Below are 16,497 nucleotides of genomic sequence, written 5' to 3' on the forward strand. Positions count from 1 at the left end.
TCCTTAGCACTGCTTCGTGATTTATCCCTGTTTGGCTGAGGATACCTCCCATGACCATTCCGCCGTACCTGAACTGATATCTAGCGGTGCGGCTTGCATGAGTGTTTCTTGGGCATGTGGCGCTCACAAGCATGTCCATCAGAGCGAGTGGCCCGCGATATTTCCTGTCCCGGAATTACCTCTATAACAGTCATTCCTATCGGGGACAGCCTTCGCTTCGTATGAAACGTTGTACCCCTTCGGTTTTGGATGACCTGCCTGTTTAGGCCTGAACGTAGTAAACCTTCTGGGGCGAGCGAGCTTGACAATTTTGGATGGGACTTGAGGAACGTTTCCTTGAAAAAAAAATAGAATGTCTAGATCTCTCCCGAAATGTTGGATGGATGAATTTTCTCGCTGTTCGTACTTTTTTAGTCAGTGTGACCAAAAGCCGTTCAATCCCCAAAGTGGGATTCTGATCGGACATCAGACACGCACAGTCATTTACACGATGGGGCAAAACCAGTGTTATTGTCGCGATAGGGCTAGTTCTATTGGCCTAGCCGACAAGGTTGTTACCCAGAGGCAATGGTCACACTCTCATCGACGTGGCGTTTGATTTTACGACTGTTGTTTTAGGGATCTTTGTGATAAGATACCATTTTGGGACATTCCAACAGATCATCGAATGCATGCATCAACCCACTCTAGTGGATCGCATTGGTAGGACCTGTTTGGTAATGCCAGGATGCAGGAAATGCGTTCAATCTATTCCATTTCGAGACGATATCTATGTTGGGTGTCATTTACGACCGGCACTGGAAAGTTTTCATATGAAATATGGTGATGTATGTCATGGGCATGATGTGTCCGCACTCCCCACTGCTAGGTGACATGCATGAACGGGCTATTGTCCTCGCGCAGCCATAGCCAGTATCGTGAGGCAGGCGAGGTACTACTCGACGTCGTGTTGGTCATCGCTAGGGTATAAAAAATCAACTTCCTACTCTCTGGCGCCGGTTCTGACTGTAGATCTGCCAGTGGAGGTCCTGTATAGCAGCACGAAGTGCTTTGATACCCTTCCATGTCGGCTGCATGTATGGACCCGCCGGATAATTCGCTGGTTCTTCCCGCATAGGTGCCTTGAGGTGGGAGCACCGCGAAGAGCTGATATCGATATCATCTTATCCACCATTTAGCGCTCATGGGTTCCAATAAGCGCTCATCTAAAACTATGCGCACCTAGCTGCTTTTCAGAGAAAATGCAAAGCTAAACCTCCGCTGCCATGGGCAGGTATGGATTAGAAAGTTGAGCGTTTCCTGTGCCAAAAATTGCCGGTAATGGTGACTGGAAAATCCAATTCTCCTTGATGCACAGCGAGCACAACTGTTCCACAGACGCAAGATGGGAGAAATACCACTAGTAGCATCTTAGTGATCACTTCAAATGATCGCGGGCCAGTATAGCCCGGCAGGAAGCATGGAAATACTAGGAAACGCGCGACGCCACCCCTTCCGCCTGGGTGTTTCGCCAGCAAGGGAGTATTCAATGGTATCGCTTTCATAGAGGCTGGGATATATTGCCTGTTCAATTATCCCTATACAGATGCGTGCATCTCTCGAGTAATGGCCAGACGTTTCTATGGTGGCGGATGTGGCCGAGCCCGGCCGATTAGTACTTACTATTGCTCCACCTACCAAACTTAGAGGCTGGAAGACTGATGCCTACCGCCCATCATCTCATTGCTGTGTGGAAATTGTTGATTGGGCAACTAGGCATATCTGGGGTTACACACGTGTGGCCGAGTCCAAGTCTTCTGGCTCAAATCGTACACGCCCAATGCCGAAACCAAGCCTCGACGGACGCGATCCGCTTGTTTGTTTGCTTTATTATGGACACCCCCGCCACTAGGTCCTCCTCTAGGGTCCTTCAATTTGTATCCGCATTCTCCGCACATGAAATTATGTAGCCCTTTCTTTCGCCAATCCTAGCTGCTTTCGGCCCGAATCACACATTCGGAACGGAATTCGTTGAGTGAGCATATACGGAGAGGGGGTACAATAAAGCACACAAGTAGTGAAGACAGTCATTGTCCAAAAGACATGAAGGAGGTAAGCAAGCAACGAGAGAGCGATCGGGGGGGATCAAAATTACTGCATATAAGAATACAAAGGCTCAAGGACTCGAGCGTCGGCGGTTCAGGCACGGTGATGCCAGTACGCCTCGACCCGGTCCATCATCGTCCACATGGGCGGTGATAACCCATCCACCATACACGCACAAACCCAAGCTAAATCCACAGAATAAAAGAAATAAAAAAATAAAAACTCTTAACTAACCAACTAACCAAATCGCAAGAGAAACAGATATGAATGGATGGATCCGGTGGCCACGCACATACAGACTATACGCCCTGGCGGCTGGCAGTCGCGTACGAAACAACTTGCCTCTAGGACCTTCTCATCCCGACACCTCACCGCACTCCCAGATCGACACTGGCTAGGTACTGGAATTTCTGAGTCAGCGTCCCCTTCGGAGGTGAAATAGAAATGGGGAGCAACGGTTGACTGATCGCGACGCCAGTGGCCCAAATGCCCGACAACCAAAGGATTCGCCTGCCTGACGTTGCGACGGAGTCGAAATAGTGTACAACAGCGCCACTCCGCGCGTCTTGAACCGGGAATGTTGAGGTCTAATTGCAGCGAGGTCGGCAAACATCCCCTCCAGTGGGGTTGGTAGAGATAGAACGTAAACAACGAAAGACGGTACCAGGGAAAGGGGGGGAGGGGGTCGGAGGTGCTTAAGCGGAATTTGTATATGATACATTGATCTTGATTGTAATCATATTGGGACTCGACAGCGGTGGCACGGCAGTAGTGTCCGCACAAGCACAAGTAAAGAATGAATATACAGACCGTATTCAGACGCCCCGCCCTGCCTTGGTTGGGTGTATTTGCGCATTTGTGGCAATATCCCGAAAACGATATTGAAACGAAGGAATGTGGATGATGATATCGTCGTGTCGAGGTGATTGATATAGGATATGTAGTATCAGTATCAAGAACAAAATTGGTCTACAGTAGTAACATTGGCGAAGGCGAAGAGGCAGGATGGTTCCGAATCGGATCGAAGAGGTCGTCTATTGAGACCAGAGTACGAGCGAGAACGAGATGAGAATGGGAAGTTGGGCTCCTGGTACAATTGAAGTGGGACTGGGGTCATTCACTGAGCCACATTGTAAGTCCGTGAGGTCATTCCTCCATGCCGCAATACTCTCGGTGGTCGTTGCGCTTGGACACGAGTCATGATCGATATAGGTAATCAAGCCGGTCTGCTGAACATGCGCCTGCGCAAATTCCAAGACCACACGTTCAAGTTCTACTCCCCTAGGACCATCGTCAAGCAGCAGTAATCCATCCCTCCACCCCATCCAGAAACCAAGTCCATTACCCTCCTCCCCCTCCCGAACTCATTGTCGAGAATGCGACAGTAGTGGTATCAAGGGGAGGCGAGAACGGCGAGAGCGCTGAGATTGCACCTTGCGCTGTTATAGTTTCAAAACCCGAACGATTCATTGATTGATGGGGAAAAAAAAAAAAGGGAAACGGAAAGGTTAAGGAGTAACCCAAATCATCGTCAATTTTTATGGACAAAGGGCCAAAAAAAAAACTCTTGCTCACCTGCAGACTATTCTCACTACCCTCACTGCCATCCATCCGATTTCTCGCCAAACCTTCCACCGCCGTCATCTTCTCCGGTTCATCGAAACACATCGATTGAGGGCGGGCCCAACTTCCACGATTCACAGGTGGTGACAACGTTACATCCATCCCCAAACGCCGTCCGTCCTCGATAGCACCTCCACCCTCAGCAAATGGCACCTCCTCCAAGGAACCAACGCCTCGAGCATGAGCACTATCACTCGACTTGCTCTTCCCAAATAAACTCCTCTTCGAAAAGGCCCCCCCACCTCCATTCCGATCAGTGCCAGCGCTCATCGCACCCATCCCAAGAGTCCCAGGTCGATGGGTGCCCCCACCCTTGCCCATCGTCGTCCTAGATCTAACAAGTCCCACGATCCCTTTCGTCTTTACACTAACCTTCCAATCGCTCAACGCTAGCAAGTTGGAGGGGCTGTGGGATCTCGAAGTCGAACTTTGGTGTGAGTGATAGGAAGTGGAGAAAGGTTCGGAAGATTGGGAGTCTTGTCGGTGAGGGGTTGGGAATGGAGGAAGCTGTGGCGGTGAGGAATGAATCAACGGTGGTGTAGAGGTGGGTGAAGTGGGTGGAGCGGGTGGGGGCATGGACCATCGTTGGATGGATGTGTGTGCAGAAGGCAAGGGCAGTTCGGGTTCTGAAGGGAGTAGTAGTCCAATACGGGGACTGGGGCCAAAACCAGGACCAGACACTGCTGCTGCTGGCGCCACAGTAGATCCCAGCCTCAGATCCGAATTCGAATTCGAACCCGACAAGCGCGATCGAATGATTGAACTCCGTCGAGAAAAGAACGACGACGACGGTCTCTTCTCTCCTTCCTTCTCCTTCTCCCTATCTTTCTTCCCTTCGCCCTTCACCCTGGCCCATGATAGCCCCCTTCCCCTAACTCCAACTCCGACCCCAATCCCCAAATCAAAGGGAACAGGAGAAGGAGACCTCGAAATATAAACGCCTTCCTTGTCCAAATGTTCCACAAATCTCGAATAACTCTCGGTCCTCCCACCCACCATCATCGTCGGTCTCGGAGTCTCAGTAGCCTTTCCCCCTTCCTCACCCTCGCCCTCACCATTACTATTGTTATTCTTCGGTGGGTGATCCTCTGAGTCTTCCTCAGTGATAGGTTCGATAACACTATCCGTGTCTGAGGACGAATAATAACAATAACTAATATTTAACTCGTTCCCGTTGGAACGGGTGTGGGGAGATTTGAATGTTGTCATCATCAAAGGTGGGGGGAGAGATAGTTCAAGTTGTGGCGAAGGTGGGTTAGAAGATGGGGGGCGCTGTGGTAGAGGACCTGATGAAGAACACGCAGACATGGATGCGGACGTTGAGGTCGAGGCGGAAGGTGTAGGTTTGGGTGCGGGTGTGGAGCGTGATTGTCGATGTTGGAGTGAGGAGTGGGGGGGATTCGAGGACGAGCTTGTTGGTGCGGAGGTCATTCTCATTGTTGTTGTCACCGCCATCGCAGCTTCAGTTGGAGTGCTTGCAGCGGTGGGGTGACGGGGGAAACCATCAAGTGTATGAGGAGGACCTAAATATGGGAGCGGAGAGGCATCCCGAAAAGATGGTAAGGGTAATTAGCTTTGTATACTTTTTTGACCGCTAGGGTTTCATTAGGAATAGAAACGATCACCGGACGCGCGGCGAAGTGTAAAAAATAGGAGGGAATGAAGAAAAAAAGATGTTGGATTGAGAGGATCGAAGGAAAGAACGAGTTGGGTGCACATAAGCGATGAAATACGAAGCAGGCAGTCATGAATGTAAGTCGAGGTCATGCGAAAAGAACGAAGGACCGAGACACATGTGCTTTTCGTCCTTCAGGATGGATCCTGCACCTTGTCCGATGGAGTAGCGACTCGAAATCAGCTCCGAAGGCAGTGCTTCGAAACCGTTCAAGCAAGTACTATTACTGCCTCTGTGTGGCAGCTTTGTACACATTACGTTCAAGATTTATAATGAGATACCAAAGAAGAACCCAAGGGTGGGAGGATGAAGGGATGAAAATTTTGGGATGAGGATTGGAGAATGCCAAGTGCACGCCTTTGGTCAATCCATGCGCTTCCCTTAGTGTTCTCTCTCTCTCGACCCCGATCTGTCGAACCGCCGGTCCGGAAGACCAGAGTTGGACAAGAACACTCGAATGAACCGAATAATACGTGACGAGTAAATAGCAGTTGGGGGATCGGCAAGGAAGGTGGTAGTAAAAATGGGAGAAGGAAAAAAAAAAGCACGTGAAACGGAAGAGTAACGAGCGTGAACTCACATTCGTTTGTTGTGGGAATGGAATTGGGATCCAGATGACAGGTGTCATCAAGGTGAGCCCCTTTGTTGTCGGAAAGGCAAATTTCAAACATCGTGTGTTCGAGAACGAGAGATCAAAGAAAGGGGAAAAAAATGGTGGTTAGTGACTCGTGAGGGTACGGGAAAAACAAAGTTGGCAGGAGGGAGGGGCAACCGCGGAAGTCAACCAAAAAAAAAAGAAGACGAACAGCAAAGCAGGAACGTTCGAGAGATAAATATCACTGCAGAATTTGCAAATGCTCTCAAAAGTTGAAATGGAGGCTGCTCTCCGAAACCGAAGGAAAATGAAACAGCCCAGGGTGGGGGGGAAGGCCGAATAGAACAATGGTCAAAGGAACAAGGAATGCGGGAGTGGAAGGCCGGGTTTTGTTGATCTGCAGTTCTGGGCCTCTCCTATCGAACGAACTTCAGGGAGAGGACAGGCACCGATTGTCGGCGAGGCGGTGACAAGTTCTTGCTATTCTTGTTTGCTCTCTTTGGAAATGCACCCATCCGATACGGGCGAGAGTTGCCGTCTCCAGGTGATTGCAGATAGTCATGTTGATTGGTCAAGTTATTGGGGAAGAAGGTTTATGGACGTTGCGAGGGCAAAGGCTTGAAGAATGCGAGTGCTGCAAAGGCGAGATTCGAAGCAGATCGACGTGACGAGCCCCGAATTTGGGACCATTGTTTTTACGGTAGCGAATCCGAAAAAGTCGAAGGGAGAGGAAGAGAGAATTGGGGGTGGCGGAATCATGGAAGGATGAGGCAGAAGCAAAAAAAGGGGGGTTCGAAAGAGGACAAAGTATATGAAATGGGAGGGAAATGAAAATGAACTTGTACATACGTTCAAGAAACCGCTCAGCGCCCAGTAGAGACTTGTTCATCGGATCATCCAAATGTTGATGATCACTAACCTCACACCGGTTCCCCCCATGGGTATGGCTTGTGAGAAGATCGTTTCGAGTGGCAGTGGCAGGACCAATCAAGGACGGCGTGAAAATATTTGGCACAGAGTTAGATCTGTTAGCATGGCCATGGCCGTGATCTCCAGCGGTGGATGAAGGGGTGAAGGGACGTGTTATCGTCAACGAATTCGTATCTCCATGACTATCGTCATGGTCATTATGTGCTGGTGATCGGGTAGCAGCAGCAGCAAGTGGAGCAAGGAGTACACTTGGAGAGGTGAAAGAACGAGGCCTTGAAGTTCGTAGATGATCCGTATATGGGTTGAAAGGTATAGAGGGATCATCGTCGTCATGTAGAGCAGCGCATGGACGGAGACCTAGACCTAGACCGGTGTCGTAGTGTCGCCTGGGAGCGGGTGCCAGAATAAGGTGATCATTAGCCACGGAAATATGAGGTGGGGTGGTTATGAGTCCGAGGGAGTTGGAAGGAGAAATGGTAGAGGAAGTTGGTGGATGGAGGAGGACGTGGCGAGGGACAGACTGATGTTGAATATCGTGAGGGTTGAGTGGTTGATGCTGGTGTTGGTTCCTTGTTGAACGAAGGTAAGCATCGAGAGCCGCGGTGTCAATTGAGTAGGTCTGCATTGGACGCTTGTTGCTGGGATTAACAGCACTCGTAGAGGTGTTAGGATCTTTTCGCGGCGATGCTTCACGGACAGGAGAGAGTGAAGTGGGAGGAGATGAAGATGAAGTAGGAAGCGGTTGCGGTTCGGACATCACTTGGGTCGTTGTCACTTTTTTTTCTTTTGCAATAAGGTTTGGTTGCACCTCGAGGCGGGTATTAGATATGGTAGTATGTAAACAAAGGTTAAGATGAGTTCCAAGTTCGATCGAAGTCCAGGTTGTATGTAAGATTTATGTAAATGATTTTTGGGGGTTGCGGGGAGCGGGAGGACCAGGAGGGAGCGATGAGAAGGAGGGCGAGGGAGAGGGAGGGGGCAAGAGAGGGCGATTCCCTCATTCCCTCACCCCCCCTTTGTCAACCCCTTAGAGAACACTCGAGATCTGTTGTTTTCACTTGTGTGTTTCGGAAAAAAAGGCCACATGCATTAAATTAATATATCAATTGAATTGTCGATTCAGTTGCAATTGAATACTCCCCCTTCCCAAAGGCACACGGACGGGGTCGTTGTTCACTCGAGTTATCAAAACTTGGCGAGTCGAACGTGCATCCCAACAACAAGCTTGGCTCTCCATCTTCGCATGTATCCTCAACGCTATGCACTTCCCATCTTCACCATCAACCCATGCATCTTCATCCATCATTTGACACAGCTCACATGGTCCACCCTACTTATATCTTATGCCTTTGGCCCCTTTTACATCTCACGTTGACGGTCACGATGGCCTATCTTCCATCTTTCCTTCAAGCGCTGAGAATAAGTTGTGCCATCACCCGTGTTTATTATCCTTCCGCCCTCGTGATTCAGTCACGCCCTTCGCTACCCTAAAGCCTGATCAGGAAGAACTGTATGTATTATGGCTCCTCGTTCATCGTAAACAAGACAACAGGCGCTGCCCGTTAGCTGTCAACTCGCTCGCTCTCTGGCGTTGCCCCGTCCACAACTTGAAACAACATGCAACGAAACCCTCGTGAATTCTCAAATTACTCCATTCAAAAGCTTCCAGACCCTCGACATTCAGCCCGACTCAATCATCGAGCCTATATTTCCCATCATACAAGGTCCCTTTTTCATTCAATCCCTCGAAATTATCCTCAACAGTTCCCAATATCGCACCTTGTACGTTCCCAGTTCCCCCAATCTATTCTCGACGATCACCTCCTTCATAAAGATCGTCTCACCCCTCTCAATCCCCCCTTAGTCCTTCTCACCTCAAGTGGCATATATCGATCAAGCTCGGCTGCAACAACGGTGCTTCCATATTCCGGCGTCTACAACAAATCCCCATGGAGGCCCCGCTTTGCGAGTGTGGCCACCATACCACCTCTTCTCATTCAGTAGCGGCGCAACCCCCTTTTTTTTCAAAAGACGTAAACAACGTAGTAAAAGATATTAATTCGCCTGTTGCGGTTATAAAGGAAAGCTAGGGACATTGCTCAACCCGTATGTGCGACCGACCTTATCTTTTCATTGGTTGATAACATTGGCCTGGGGACGTACGTTTGTGGATTCTGGAACCTGTTGAAATGCTTCCCTGTTTTCACTGGGATGTGAAAAAATGATCTGGGGAGTGCGGGGGTGAAAAGGCCGTTGTAGAGTGGCCGAGATGTATATGTATAATGTATGTGCCGAAAGAGCTCAGCTTCATATTTGCGTTGGACCATTTCTGACCGTTCACCCCATGCAGCCAATATGTGACTGCAGGTTTTGCGGCGCGTACCTGCGGCTCATGTCGCTTCTGATTCCTAGGCCGGTCTTCACCCACAGCTTCTAAGCGAGGTCATTCAGGCACACGTTAATTACCCGGCATTGCACACATTATCAAATGCCACTTGCAAATGCTCGTTGCCTGTATGCATTTGTTCCACGGGCTTTGTTTTCCACCCTTGGCCACGAGCGCCGTTGTAGGGATACAAAAACCAACTTGGTGGCACCACTTTCCGCGCCACGGTCATGATCGATTCATCTTTGCATCCTTGGTCTGCATAGCTTTCATGCAGGGGACTAGCTTGGTACCATCTGGGAATCCAAGGATCTAGAAAGAAGGGGAACTCTTTCGCTCCTTAATCGATCTGCGCCCAGTGTTATGCATATATACTGGATTGCATTGGAATCCTTGGCGGGTATAGTCGGGGCGCGAAGTTTACGACGACTGGTCTGATATGATCATGATTTGATTACTTCATGATCAATTGGAATTGAGCCACACGTGGCGCTCCTGGATATGATTCTGTGCTTCCCGCGGTGCGTGCGTGCATGGAAACAAGGGTCAGCTCGAGTCTATGCATAGGTGTTTGTGGTTGTGGGGGGGAGGATCTTGGGTTGGATCTTGGTTGTCCCTTTGTGGTGTTTTATTTTTTTTTCCGCGGCCTTGTTTTGTTTTTGCGGGGATTTAAGTTGGACCCGGGTATACTGTACAACCAGCCATTTGCTGTGGCTGCATGATCATGCATTAAGCCATGGGCTCTTCAAATTAATGCTTGTGCGGACCCGGCCACGTGCAATGTTGGTTGGTTTGTCGGAAAACACGGAATTTCGTTTTTTTTTTTTTTTTTTTTTTTTTTTTTTTTTTTTTTTTTTTTTGGTGGAACCCCAGTAGCTTTCGCGATACATGGTCATGTATTTGGGGTTTGTGTAGGGAGATAGGATCCCATAGAGTGGTCTGTGCCGGTCTGCCACCGCGGGGAAATGCGTTGCGCACTGGCCGGTTATCGGCGCTGTGTGGGACTCCCGGCCCCGGTCATGGGGGGTCCGGTATACCCACTAAAACCCCGGGGCTGTTAAGCCAGTTGTCCGGCAGTTTCCCTTCTTCATGGAGGTTCCCGCTCCAGGTGAGCAGGACTAGCTTGGCCGGCAGGGCCTTTCGGCCGTATTTCTTACGATTTGTCAGGGCAATATCTTGTTGGAGTTTGTCGTTGAGACCGGCTCGGAGGGCGTTTCTGATTTCGCTCGGAGTGGTTCGCGGGTGGTCGGGGTCAATGACTCTCCGGCATCTGGCCTTCCAGATTTGCCACGCGCACTCGGGGATTACTATTTGGTACAGTCTGGTTTCTCCTTTACTCGGGTTTCCTTTACTGTTCATTATCTTAGTGATCGGGGCGGCCATCACATGTGAAGTGTCTAACGTTGGGGGCCATGCAATTTTCCTTCGGTGGCACATTTTCTTGGCAGTCGACCACACCCATTCGCTATGATTGAGGGGGCACTCAAATAGAATGTGAGTCATTGTTTCAGTTTGTTGGCATTGGTTGCACTCTCCCCGGTGTTCGAAGCCTGGGATTTTCTTCCAGTACTCGCCGATCTTGAGGCAGCCGTGGGTTAGCTTCCAAAGGAAGTTTCGGATCTCAGGGGAGATTTCTTTGCGGGTTTTCCCCAGGCATTCCCAGATTCTCTCTTGTGAGGGGGAGGCATTGCCCAGGTTCTCCAGGGTTGACTGGATCTTAGCGATGTTGTTAGACGTTGTTGTTCTAACATCGAGTTTCTTAGTTAACCTGGTTCTGCGGATCAGTCTCGTTGCTGTAGATTGGTTCAGGGCGTAGAGGCGGGCTCCGCTCGGTATGTGGGGGAGGGGGGGCATGACGGGTGGGAGAGGATCCGGATCTAGGAGGACGCCTGTTGCGGCCAGGTTGTCCGCTTCTTCGTTTCCGTGGATTCCTGCGTGGCCCTTTAGCCATTCGAATGAAGTTGGGGTGAGTCTGGATCTTAGGGCGCTTACGGCCAGTTTAATGATGTATTGGTTTTTTATGTAGGCGTAATCCGAGTCTTCGTGGGATTCAAGGTTGTCACAGAGGGTGTTGATGCACCACTCCGAGTCGGACTTGATGTGGAGGTTCGATGATAGGGGTGTGGAGGTGGCAGCATGGTGTATGGCAAGTATTTCCGCTGTGTTGTTGGATTGTGGGTAGCGTGGGTTGACTCTTTTGCTAGTGTTCCAGGGGTTGTTTGGGCCGTACCATACTCCAAAGCCGGCTTTCGCGTTAGTGTCTCCATTTTGAGGACAGGATCCATCCGTGAATGCCACCACATTGCTGGTTTGTTGGGATTGGGGGGTCAGGTCCCTTGGGGTTTCCGGGGGGGTTCTGCCGAATACTCTGTAGTGGTGGTGGAGCGGGGAACATAATTGGGGGGATGGGAGGAAGATTTTGATGTCGTTTGGGTTTCCAATGGCATGTTGCCTGGCTGTTTCCTCAGGGGGGCGGTCCGGTAGGGGAAGAAGGTGCGAGTCGCTGTATGGGCTGTAATGGAGGTCGAGGTTCGTGGCAATTTTCATTGCCGTTTGGTAACATCCTTCCGGGTTTTTACAGCCAGCCAGTCTGTAGGTCGTGCAGGGGGGGCAGGGGCACTTTCTTTTTGTGGGGTCATGGGCCGGGTTTTCTTGGTGGTCGACTTGGGCGACAAGGTCACCGACGTGTTTGCAACTATGGGACGCTCTTAGGCAGGATGCCGTTTTTGAGCGGTCGCTGATTCTCAGGTTGTTTTCAAGACCCGGGTGGGCCCAGGCTGGTAGGTTAAGCTTTGTGCCAAGATCAATTGTCGGGTTCTCCAATCTGAGGTTGTATTTAGCTCCGACGTTCAAGGTGTTTCGGAGTTCAGCTGGGATATTCCTATGATGGGTTCGGGCGTTGAGGAAGGGTTTTTGGGTGAAGATGTTTGTGATGAAGGGGTGTGCCGGGTCTTGGGGCAGTTGGTTTTTTGGGAGAACGGCTAGTAGGATGGCTTCGGCGGCGTCTGAGGCCGGGGGCCTATTGGGGGATCTATCGAGGATTTTTTGGAGTTTGATGAGGTGGATCGCCTCGTTTCTGTCTCGTAAGTTCAGGACATTTTTTCCGCCTTGGGCTTTTGGTCTGTTTAGCTGGTCCATGCTCATAGGGGGGGGGAGTCGGAGTTCCAAATAAACTCACGTATTCTTCTGTTTAGGCATTTTTCCACGTCTTTTGGCATTCCTTGGGCACGGGTATGGAACTGGGTCATTCCACCGATGGTCATTTGGGCGATCAGGCGTCTGCCTTCGAGGGAGGGGTGGGTTTTGTTCCATTGGGTAAGCGACTTTTCAATGTTTGTTGTGATTGAGGGCCAGGGGTCTTTATGACTGGGCTTGTTCCCGCATTGGGCCCCTAAGTATCTCATTGTTTGTCCGTCTTTTAGAATGGTTATCGATTCATTTAGGCTAACATCGGAGGAGGGATTAATAGTTCTCTCGTTATGTACCCTCTCGCGGTATTCCGGTGAGCCGACAGGGAGGACGATGGTTTTTTCTTGGTTGAATTTGGCCCCTGATGCGATGCACCAGCAGTTTAGAGTTGAGAGTAGGGTATTCAGGTCATCGTCCTTGGCAAGGAAGACAGCGGCATCGTCAGCGAAGAGGGATATTATAACTCTCTGTGAGAGAGTGGGGGTGTTGATCTCTAGGCCTCGGAGGGATGGGGATTCTCTGAGGGCGATTGATAGAGGTTCTATGGCGATATTGAAGAGGAGGCAGGACAGGGGGTCGCCTTGGCGGACCCCTCTTGTTATTGGGAATTCATGGCTGATCATGCCGTTTAGGATTACTTTTGTTTTAGCATCGGTGTAGAGATTTTTGATTGTCAATATGAGGTTAGGGGGGATTCCCATGGACTCCATGACTCTCCAGAGGTAATCGTGCCGAATGCGGTCATATGCCTTCTCTTGGTCGAGGGCGATAATTGCACCATCTTGTCCGGTTAATTCACATAAGTCGGTCATACGGTTGACAAGATCTATTTGGTCGAAAATACTGCGGCCTTTGATGAAGGCCGCTTGGCATTTATGGACCAGGAGGGGGGCTATGGGGGATAGTTTGTTCATAATGGCTGTTGTGATGATTTTGTACTCCGCGTTTAGCACGGTTATAGGTCTGTAATTCTCAATTTCTCTTTTATCTTTTTTTTTGTAGAGTGGGCAGAGCCACCCTTCTGAGATAAGTGGGCAGGAGATGCCGTTCATTTCAATATCATTGGCTAGGTAGGTTAGGAGTTTTACTATATGTAAACCGCGATTCTCATTCCTTCCTTCCTTCCACCTCGTGTTTAGGTTTTTGAATAACTCGGTGGGTATGCCGTTGAGGCCAGGGGACTTTCCTAGGGGAGACTGGTTTAGGGCTTTCTCTATGTCTGCAAGGCTTAGTGAGGTGGCCAGGTCCGCAAGGGCTTCTGGTGGGACGTGGTTCCGGATCTTGTTTATGGAGTTTGTAATGTGGGTCTCCCTCTCCTCTTGGTGGGTAGACAGGTCTCTGTACTGGACGGAGTTGTAGTGGTTGGCCGCTATGTTTGACATCTCGGTTGAGTCAGTTGTGTAGGCAGGGGGGCTGGACTCTGGGATTCTCAGCTCGGGTATTGTGTCGCGTGGTTTGTTTTCCTTTCCCCATCTACACCAGTATTTGTTGGTTGTTTCACTTAGGATTCTTTTATTTGCTCCGGTGCGCGCTTTCGATTTGGCTAGTTTTAGTTTCTCTATTTCATTGATTCTTTTTGTTAGGTTTTGGACTTGGACTTGGGTCATTTCAACAAGGGTCTCGTCCGCGGATGTTAGTCTCAACATGGCTCTGTCACGTCTGTGTGTGAGGCGCCTCATCTCGGAGTTGAGTTTGCCGGCTTTTACTTTTGCGGTTTTCCTGGCTAGGTGGGTCACGGCAGATACAAATTCAATGAAGGTGTTTTGTACATTATTGTTTCTGATCATTTTTTTGAGGGTCTCATTGCCAATGGCTTCGACTTCCTTTAGGAAGTTTTGGTCATTGGTTAGGTATAGAGGGATGGCCCATCGCCCTTTCCCGATTGCAGTTGCGCGGTCATCCCTTAACTCAACCGAGACAAGTTGGTGGTCAGCTGTAGGTAGGCCGGGATTTGTTATTTCCCATGTGTAGGCTCTATTTCTTATGATATCATTTGCGTATATTCTGTCTAGTCTGGAGAGGGATGCCCCTGTAGCATGGCCGAAGGTGAAGTTTCTTTCAGGGGCTGGGTGTGACTCTCTCCATCCGTCCGTGAGGCTGTTATGAGAAGTGAGGTCACGGAGGGCGGTCACAGTGGGTTCTGGGTCGGGGTGAGGGGGAAGTCTGTCCATGGCTTCTTCTACCATATTGAAGTCCCCGAGCATAATGTCTATAGGGGTACTGTTAAGTTCCTGGCGGATGTCCTTCCAGAATCGGGAGTTGTCGTTCTGGGGGTTGGGGGCATATATAGCTAGGATTTTGATGGGGATATTTGGTGGCCATTCTATTTCTATGAGGAGAGCGCGGCCCGGGATGATGTCCTTTACTGATCTGGGACAAGTTTTTATTATACTTTTGTTAATGATTATTGCTACTCCGCCGCGCGGGTGTGTTCTGGGTTGTAGGAGTGGAAGATTGACCACTCAGCACTATAAATATTGTTTAGGTGGTTTTGCTGTAGCTGGTCGGAGTGTGTTTCTGAGAGGCACATGATCCCAAATCTCTCCTGTTTCATTTTTCGTGTGATTGTTGTCCATTTGTACTTGGTAGTGGGGCTGTTGGCACCCTTGATGTTTAGAGCACCTATTTTTAAGCTAGGGGGGTGGTTTTGGGGGGTGGGGTCGCCACCCCTCAGACGGAGGACTTTATTTTTCTTTTTATTGGGGGGGTGTCCGTTTTCCAGGACTTGGCAGCCATCATTGGGCATTGGCAAAACGGGATAAGCTTCCTGCCCTCCGGGAGCCAAGGGCACAGGGTCATAAACCGGTTTAGAACATTCCGTGGGATTGGGCTTTGTGGTTGTGTAGTTTTCTGTGGCATTTAGGATGGTCCTCTCACGGGTTGCCGGCCCTTGTGAGAGTGTTGGTTGGGTGGATGGGTCAGTGCCGGGCTTTCCTGTTGCCCGTAGGCCCAGTATATTTGGGCCCAGCACTATGTCTAGAATGTTAGTTTCAAAATGGGTCAACTTTGCGCTTGCGCTGGGGCCGTGTTAACATGTACTATTGTGTATGCATGTGAGCTCGGGTGCGTGGGAATATAACAATATAGCAGTCAATTGGACAACTCCGGGAAGGTCTTACTCGTTTTCACAGTCCCGTGGTCAAGGCAAGTGGTATTCCCACGGCCTCTGCTGTACAGTTACAAATGTGACCTTTTCATATATGGGTCTTAGTCCCAGGGGTTTTGCCGCCAGGGACACCGCGGGATTCTTGGTTAGGAAGGGTTAGGGAGTTGCTTACCAGAGGGGTAAGTCTCCATATTGTAACTTGGTGGGACGAGGAAACTTCGAGGGAGTTTCTCGTGGTTCGACCGACCTAACTCCGTGATGGAGTCACCCGGGTGCCGAGGAACACTGGCTCCAAGTAGGCAGGTTCCGTTCAGGCGCACCCACCCTTCAGCACATTCGGCTCAGCCGTCTTCTGGTGACACCCTGAGGGGCCCAATGACGCGGCCAGGTGCTCGCCGTTGCCGGCGCTGTTTTGGCTTTGTTTTTTGTTTTTTGTTTTTTTTTAAAAAGATCTAAGTTCTTTCTCGCTCTCATTTATGTGATGTTTCGTGTCCTCCCGGGGGTAGTTTAATGACTTTGCGGTCGCCGGAATTTCGTTTTAACGCGTTAAGAGCTCTCAACGCGTTTCAACGCCTTATTGATCCATTCCAACCCTTTATTAATCTGTTCCAACACTTTGTTAGTCCGTTCCAACGCTCGATGCAAAAATCAAATTGTAAATACTCAACCACGCTGTAAATATCCCTGTTCACAAATGCATGGACGCACTGCCAGCCACGGCTGCAGCAACCATACACTCACATTTCCATACCCTGTACTTCCAAGCCACATGGGAGTCCCCCATACTCAGGCAAACACACGTTCCATGATCCATTGCCTTCACTTGCTTCACATCGATGACGTCTGCCTACTTGACAGTCAAGCCACTCTCACAGCAAACGACCCACTGTGGGAAGTCCCCCCATCAG

General features: G+C 49.9%; 3 protein-coding genes across 3 annotated transcripts; 1 reads left to right on the top strand and 2 right to left on the bottom strand.

The window, feature by feature from the left end:
- Positions 1-2,034: 2,034 nt before the first annotated feature.
- EI90DRAFT_442740 (uncharacterized protein) lies at positions 2,035-4,441 on the bottom strand. Its single transcript, XM_039067619.1, has 3 exons — positions 4,116-4,441; positions 2,328-2,761; positions 2,035-2,270 (listed from the first exon to the last, which is right to left on the bottom strand). The coding sequence occupies exons 1-3, from the start codon at positions 4,289-4,291 to the stop codon at positions 2,179-2,181; spliced, it is 702 nt and encodes a 233-aa protein (XP_038918112.1). The 5' UTR covers positions 4,292-4,441; the 3' UTR covers positions 2,035-2,178.
- A 1,108-nt stretch (positions 4,442-5,549) lies between these two features.
- Positions 5,550-7,970, bottom strand: EI90DRAFT_442717 (uncharacterized protein). The gene is made up of 3 exons (XM_039067617.1): positions 7,717-7,970; positions 6,828-7,667; positions 5,550-6,023 (listed from the first exon to the last, which is right to left on the bottom strand). Exons 2-3 carry the CDS (start codon positions 7,663-7,665, stop codon positions 5,644-5,646), a joined length of 1,218 nt encoding a protein of 405 aa, XP_038918113.1. The 5' UTR covers positions 7,666-7,667; positions 7,717-7,970; the 3' UTR covers positions 5,550-5,643.
- Position 7,971: 1 nt separating this feature from the next.
- Positions 7,972-9,184, top strand: EI90DRAFT_442731 (uncharacterized protein). The gene is made up of 4 exons (XM_039067618.1): positions 7,972-8,418; positions 8,571-8,690; positions 8,773-9,014; positions 9,096-9,184. Exons 1-3 carry the CDS (start codon positions 8,252-8,254, stop codon positions 8,996-8,998), a joined length of 513 nt encoding a protein of 170 aa, XP_038918114.1. The 5' UTR covers positions 7,972-8,251; the 3' UTR covers positions 8,999-9,014; positions 9,096-9,184.
- Positions 9,185-16,497: the final 7,313 nt, after the last annotated feature.

Source organism: Cantharellus anzutake (genome assembly GCF_015039405.1).
Source record: "Cantharellus anzutake strain C23 chromosome Unknown EI90scaffold_15, whole genome shotgun sequence".
In the NCBI taxonomy this organism is placed as follows: Eukaryota; Fungi; Basidiomycota; class Agaricomycetes; order Cantharellales; family Hydnaceae; genus Cantharellus; species Cantharellus anzutake.